The 8,086-nt window shown below is 35.5% G+C and overlaps 1 protein-coding gene across 1 annotated transcript; it reads left to right on the plus strand.

Moving 5' to 3' along the window:
• Nucleotides 1-5,986: 5,986 nt before the first annotated feature.
• LOC149572696 (protein EXORDIUM-like 2) lies at nucleotides 5,987-7,426 on the plus strand. The gene has a single exon (XM_089813778.1). It carries the CDS (start codon nucleotides 6,174-6,176, stop codon nucleotides 7,152-7,154), a length of 981 nt encoding a protein of 326 aa, XP_089669904.1. The 5' UTR covers nucleotides 5,987-6,173; the 3' UTR covers nucleotides 7,155-7,426.
• Nucleotides 7,427-8,086: the final 660 nt, after the last annotated feature.

The raw sequence follows: 8,086 nt of genomic DNA on the forward strand, positions 1-8,086 counted from the left end.
TCCAACACTCTCTCTCTCTCTTCTTTAGGCATTTGCCTTCATTCATAATAACTCACAAGGGGTTTTCTTTGCTTTCCCCTTATAAATCCTTGTCTCCATTGTTGAACCATCTTGGTGTATGCTCTTGGAGTTGCTTATCTTATGGTAACATTGTTTCACACTTAACTTACTTGGATTGTTTCTCGTTCCTTGCTCAACATTATAATTTCTTACATGGTATCAGAGCTTGGTTATCTAATCCTTGTTTTAAGTTTTGTGGTGAAGGTTGTCATTCATTGGAGCACACCTTATTTGGAGACGTTATTGAGAGAAGAAGTTTGTGTTGTGATTTTACCTCTTTTTAACTAATCTTGTGCATGCAAGCTTTATTTTTTACTAACCCTCTTTGGAAGGCTTGCCGCCAAAGGGTTTTCTTGCAAAGCTTCATATTTTTTACTAACCCTCTTTGGAAGGCTTGCCGCCAAAGGGTTTTCTTGTAAAGCTTCATATTTTTCACTAACCCTCTTTGGAAGGCTTGCCGCCAAAGGGTTTTCTTAGTAAATTTTAATTTTTTTTTAGTAAATTTTAATTTTTTTTTGGTTTGTTTTGGACAGCATGCCGCCAAAACAAAACATATTACATTAGTAAAGCTTTTTATGAAAACACAATAGTAAAGCTTTCTAACTCTCTACTTTTTCTTACTTCATTTATAAAAAAAAAAAAAACAAAAAAATTTAAGAAAAAATCATATATTTTACTATATTGTGTTTTTAAAAAAAAAACATAGTGCAAAGCTTCTTTTTATATATAAAAAATATATATATATATTTGGTTGGGCGGCCGCGCCACCCGCGCGCCACCCCGTGCCACCGCGCGCAACCGTTGCCGACGGCACAGTCCCCATTTCTCCGCGCAAACGTCGCCGCCGTTGCAGACTCGCACCGCCGCATGCAAACACTGCCGTCGGTCCAAGATTTGCGCTGCCGCGCGCAACCGCCGCGCGACACTCTTGCGCCGCTCCCCACTCTGTTTGCATTTTAAACCCCAACCACCGCTTCCGCCGCTACCTCGGCCCTCCGTTCGCCACGCGGAAACCACCGACCTCGGCCCTCCGTTCGCCCCGCGGCAACCACCGACCTCGGCCCTCCGTTCACCAAGCGCCAACCACCGACCTCCGCCCTCCTTTCGCCACGCGGCAGCCGCCGACAGCTCCGCTCCACTTTCACATTTTTTAAAAAATCTTTCCCCCTCTTTGCTAATTTTAAACTTTTTATGTTTTTAAAATTTTGTTTTAACTCAAACTAATACAACTTGTATTACTGTTTTTATTTGTTTAATAAATTAATTTTTAATTCTCTCTCTCACAATTAGTTAAAATTAAAAGAAAATATTCTTAATCTTATAAAAAAAAAAACAAAAAAACTAATTTTTTTTTTCAATTAATAAAATTTAAATTTTTTTTTCATTTACCAACATTTTTTTTCAATTCCTCTGATTTTCAAATTAAGGGCATTTATTTTTTATTTTTTTCAAAAAAGCGACGAATTTTTTTTCCTAATCATGTCAACATTAATTCCAAAAATCAAACTTAATTATTCTAATTATCATTCTTGGAAAACTCATATCTCATTTATTTTTTGTTTTAAACATCTCTTCGAAATAGCCACTGACCCTTCTCTTGAGCCCGGTTCAGCGGCTACTCAAGACGAGAAAGATACTTGGAAAGCTAAAAACGAAGAAGCTTTAGGGTTAATTGGTATTTCTATTATTCCAGATTTATATGTCTTAATTGCTCACTGTTCTAAAGCTCATGATGCATGGTCCATCTTGAAAACCAATTATGACAGTGGCGATGAATACCGCAAAATACAATTGCAAGATCAACTCGAAGATCTCAGGTATGCAGATTTTAAAGGTATGGATGAATTCCTCTTAAAATTTGATTCTCTTAAAAGTCAAATTATGGCTTTAGGTGTTCAATTAGAGGACATTCGTTTAATCCATCTTATTCTTAAAAAATGTCTTCCCAGACAATTTCAACAGTTTATAACTAATATTCATGCACAGCTTGCTATTCCTACTTTAACTTCTCAGTTAACTTATGTTATTTTTCAAACTTTATTAAGACAGGAAGAAACTAAGCTAATTCAGTTTGGTACTCTCAAATCAACTGAACATGCATTTGTCTCTAGAAATTCAACTAATAATTTTCGTTCCAATAATAATAATTACAAACAATCTACTTCTAATTCAAATAACACCAACAATAAATTTCATCCCAAATATAATAATAATACCAATCATCCTAATAATACTCATAATACTAATAATCAAAGGAACCATTCCAATTCCAAACCTCATTGTTCTTATTGTGGCAAAGATGGTCATCTTGTCAATAACTGTTTTAAAAAACAAAATGATAAAAAACCTATGAATCATAGTACCAATCATCAAACTTCAAACCATAAAAAAGGTCATTCGACTAGTTCTAATCCTCGTCATGCTTTTACTTGTAGCTTTAATCTTTGTAAACCTTTAGAATGGATTGTTGATAGCGGTGCATCACAACATATCACTTCTCATAAAGAAATTTTTGATTCCTTACAACCTGATATTGCTAACATTCCTATTCAGTTAGCTAATAATCAGACTTGTAAAGTTGAAGGACTAGGTGATGTTACTATTCCTAATGGTAAATTGCATGATGTTTTATATGTACCTGACTTGAAAACTAATCTACTTTCTATTTCACAGCTATGTCAGAACTATAAAGTTGAATTCTACAAAGATACATGTTATATTATAGATCCTCAAACTCTCAAAGTGATTGCTTATGCTAAAATGGATAATGACAATTTGTTTAAATTCCATGAATTTGCTAGTTCACAATATTCTTTACATACTTCTATTGATTTCAATATATGGCATGAAAGACTTGGTCATTTAAATTCTGATTATATTACTTTCATGCAAAAGCATAATATGGTTGATGGCTTGCCTAACATTATTCCTTCCAAGATTGCCTGTACAGGTTGTATCAAAAAATGACATGATCAAAAAATAAGTATTAGTCAAAGAATGAAGCCAACACATCTATTCTAAGATGAAGAAATGCCTCAAATCAAAGCCCAAAATCCCTATTAATTTAAAATAATTGCAGAATTTGATAAACAATAAGTTTTACAAACAAAATAAATGCATCCTTCTCATTAGTATTATTTTAAAATGCTCTTACCTGAACACAATCAAACAAAAAAAGCTCAAATTTAGCAAGAGAAAAAACCATCCCTAAATTTCACCTCTAATCAAGCATTCTGCTTAAGAAGCTCTTTGATATTTTTCATAAATATCTCATAAAAACCCCCATCAAAGCTTATGTCCTACCATTAGATGTCTCACCATCAATCACAACAATCCAAGAAACTACACTCCTTCACTCATTTCATCAAGTAAATTGGAATGGAGCTATTATATCACACCTATCTCTACATGCAAGTGAAATGTGGAAGCATATAGAAGATGCACATGGACCGTATTATAAATGTCACTTGTAGATTGCATGCATCTTTTTACCAATTTTATAAATTGATTAAAAGATTGCCTGTAAAATTAGATGCAACCAATAACAAAATGAAAATAATAGAGTGAAACATTAAAAAATGATCAAAGCCATAGGTTAAAATTTTCTAACACAGTTTTCGAAGAAATATTCATTAAGAAAAAGACACATGAAAACTAGAGTCTCCCACCATAACATCAAGGACTAATAACGTCTATTTTCCTTTTCACAATATTATAATATTTTCAGAATAAAATTAAGGATGCAACTATTCTTCACATAGAGGATAGAGTAATATTAGACTTCATGTCTTTATGAAAACCAAAATTTGCATACAAAGATATATTATTACATGATTATCAATTATTTGATCCTCATAATCTTCCTCCACAATATAGTAAACCACAAAATAACATAATTATCTCAATCTATATTAATATAATCATACCACTTTATATAGATAACGATGATTACTCAAAAATAATCTATTAACTACTAATTCCAAGATTGACTAATTAAGACTATTGATAAATTTATATCCAAAGAGATGACCTAATATATCTTATTATCTTTATAGACTTAAATAACAACCATACCAATTTATATAGAGAAAAATGATTACTTAAAAATAACTTATTCTAGCCACTATTCCAAAATTGACAAATTATAGATAAAATGTCTTATTATCTATATAGACTAAAATGGATTGACTGACTTATAAGACGTGGTGTCTTAGACAAAACCAATCTTTTGTTAGGCTGATCATACTCAGCTCCAAAAGAATCCCATTTTCATTTGTACTATGGTGGGCGACGGATCTTCATTTCCTTTCACACCTCCGCCATAAGTAAAAGGTTTCGTGTAGTAGTTGATCTGCTGCTATCTTCAATGATTGCTTCAATATAACACAGATTTATCAACGATCATTCTAAGCTATGTTCAGATGGATACAACCAATTATTGGTAATGATAGAGCTTCTCTTTTATGATCCACGGAGGTTTATTATGAAACTGATTGATTTTAATGATCAGATGGATTTTAAAATTGCGATAATTCTATATTTCTTCGTCATGATCTTCTCTTATGGGCCACCAAACTATTGAACCGTCACGTCTCGGAGAGACTGACTAATGTCTTTCATTTTGATTGTGATGGTGAAATAGCAATTAAATTCATACTCATCCAATCAGTCCAGTCATAAGAAAGAAGAAAGTAGAAATTCTAATTCATGTTTGTCGAAGTAGCAAGCTAAAAAGGTTAATATATTATAGATTTCATGTGTGAATATCCTTAAACGCTGATTTTAGTAATTTTTTTTATAAAGCTTTTATAATTTGACTTTCAACTGTGGTTTTTTCTTTGAGATTTCTAGCAGATTATTGCCTCGGAAAGGGTGTGTATCTAACCACCTGCGCTGTAATTGTACAAGTTAAAACACTTGCCAGCAATGTCAGTTCTTACAAGGGGTCCTTGGATTGCCATTTGCCAAATACAAGTACCATCATTATTAATTGTCATGACCAGCCGTTCAATACCTTCTATAATACCTACATGACATCTCCTCTTCACGTATTGCAATTGATGGATTTTACTCCGAAAAGCCAAGATGACGTTGAGACCGTCCCCAGTGACTTAATTCGGTCAAATTAGGACATCTATGGGCGGCTTCTTTCAGCTCCGCGTGAACAAAATTTCCACTGGTTAGGTGGCATTTGCAAATATGGATTTTAAACCGTGCGGAATTTCAGCTTTACATCCATCGTCACCGACATTCAGTACACCCGGCCCATGCCTGCCAGCCCAAGTCAATTTTCTCTACAAGAATCTGAAATATCGATTACAGCAATCCCAATTACACGACGTAAATAATATGCTTGTCCTTTCACTCACTTTTAATCATCTAGGGGAAACGAGCCAGTTGCAAATCACTATAAACATTAATAGTCGTTGTTAGTTATTTTCATTTTTAAGTTTTTTTAATTGCTAATTGTCTACTTGTTCAAGAAGTACTATAATGACTATTTGAAGTCTTAGCCTTTTAAAATGAAATGAGTCAAAGAGCTTTAAGCAAAAAGGTTAGTTATAAGTTCTTCACCCACCTACCGAAACCGAAAAAATTAGCAAAATTTGATATACAAATTAAAAATAACTGTTAGTACAATAAATTAACCTAAATGACTACTAAATCGTTTTTCCGCTATATGATGAACTTCGATCCATTTTATTTTCAATGTCGTGGCTTTTGATCCGCATTTCATTTCATTTCACTTTTATCTGATGTACAGTTATTCAATGAGTACAATCAGCGTGAGCGTTGCCGACCTCTGCGGGCGGCCCAAAACACTGTTTACCCTAATAATTGATTCCTAATTCGATTTCGACACGTTCTCAAATTGCTGCCCTCCACCAATTTGAAGAGATTGCTCCCAAATTTCTTCAATTGGGTGCTTGAAACTTTTTGTATATATAGCCCTCCACTTCATTTCATTCTCCAACGAGCTCGCTTCGGTGGACTGAAGTCTAACGCTAGCTTTCTCCTCGTGTGTTGTCTTTGAAAGCTGCATTATATTATAGCATAGATATAGATAGAAAAACAGTCCCGTGTGTATATTCCATTCCTAGCTAGGATTCGAGATGTCTAATATGAAAATCTCTAAGCTGTGCTGCTACATATTCCTTATCCTAATGATCTATTGTTCTAAGTCGGCCATTTCCTTAAGCTCCCCTCAAGGCAGAAAGTTGTCGGCACTAGTCCCCTCGGCTCCCCTTGTGCTACAATATCACAAGGGACCTCTTCTCACAGGCCCCGCTTCCATCAACATCTATATTCTCTGGTATGGGAAGTTTACCCCTTCCCAGAAAGCCACCATTACAGACTTCATCTCCTCCTTTGCACCAAGTAATTACCGGCAGCCGTCGGTGAGCAGCTGGTGGGCAACCACGCAACGCTATACCGACTCTGCCCGGAAAGGCGTCTCCGGGGCTGTGAAAGTGGGCGGGCAGGCCTCTGACGGTTTCTACTCGTTTGGGAAAAATCTCAAGAGAAGTCAAGTTGCTCTTCTGGTGAAGGGGGCGTTGGCTAAGCGTTTGTTTCCGTCGGACAGCAGGGGAATTTATCTCCTCCTCACGGCAGACGACGTTTACGTGGAGAGATTCTGCATGAACTCTTGCGGTTTCCACGACTCCATAACTCTCTCCAAGAGAAGCAGGATTCTGTTCGGGTGGGTCGGGAACTCTGGAGTTCAGTGCCCGGGGCAGTGCGCGTGGCCTTTTGCGGCGCCTCTTTACGGCCCCCCCGCGCCGCCTCTTCTCCCGCCCAACGGGGACGTCGGTGTGGACGGAATGATTATAAATATTGCGGCGGTCGTTGCGGGAACGGCTACGAATCCGTTGAACACGGGGTATTACCAAGGGAGTGCATTGGCCCCGCAAGAGGCGGTGACGGCGTGCAGTGGAATATTTGGGAAGGGAGCGTACCCGGGCTACGCGGGGGATTTGCTGGTTGACAAGAGAACCAAAGCGAGCTACAACGCTTACGGAATCAACAACCGCGAGTTTCTTGTGCCAGGCATTTGGGAGCCGCTTTTGCGGGCCTGTAAGACCACCGTCTCGTAGACAACGGTTAATAGTATTGTGTAGTGTTGTTATCCGTCTCCATTTTCCTACTAGAGAAGGGCTGCGAAGTATAGTTGTATTTTCCTATGATTACATGTTGGATGACTGTGATCCTCAAAGTGTTTCAGCTGGCCCAGAACTGATCAATGGTCTGTGGTCTGGCCTTCTATATTATGTAATTGTTTCTACATGTCTCCACTACAAATGAACGGTTACGTTCTACTCTGTAATCTATTTCAATGTAATGATCTCATTTGTCTATTTGTGAAGCAGATTTTGTCCAAGTATTTCTATAAGTTTTTGCAACACTTGCAGTGATGTACCTAAATTTTGGTATGAACAAAAGCAGGCCTGATCATCAAAGGAACAGCAACGTGTAAACAATGATATCACATTTTTACAATTCAATGTGATTACTAGAACCTGCGATATGTTGATGAGAAAATAATTTGATAACTATTTGATATCCAAAATGCTATAGAATAAACTTAAAAAGTTTTAAAAATTCATATAACCTTAAAAATTACTAGATAAATTATATCATTAGTATTTATTTTTATTTTTAATGAACTTTGTATATTTTTTATATTTTTCTTATTAATTTGTATTTAAATTTTATTTTATTTTTTATTTTGAATTAAATGAGTATCTTTATATTTGATTTAAAATTATGTATGTATCTTTATTTTTATATTTTTCACTTTGTTTTGCATCTCTTGCTCTCTTTCATTACTACTTAGTGTGATTGACAATTTTGATGGTGAATATATTTACAGAATCGAATCCAGAAACAAATCAATGTAATACAATGAACTGTGGAAATTTGATCTCGGTATAGTACATATTTTCAAAATTAGTTGTGATTGTTTAAAATTTTCGTCATCTACTGATTTGATCATAATTTGAAAGAACTAAAATAAGTTAAAACGAAG

Source organism: Cupressus sempervirens, chromosome 2 (genome assembly GCF_028749045.1).
Source record: "Cupressus sempervirens isolate cs-2001-9-10 chromosome 2, ASM2874904v1, whole genome shotgun sequence".
Lineage (NCBI taxonomy): Eukaryota > Viridiplantae > Streptophyta > Pinopsida > Cupressales > Cupressaceae > Cupressus > Cupressus sempervirens.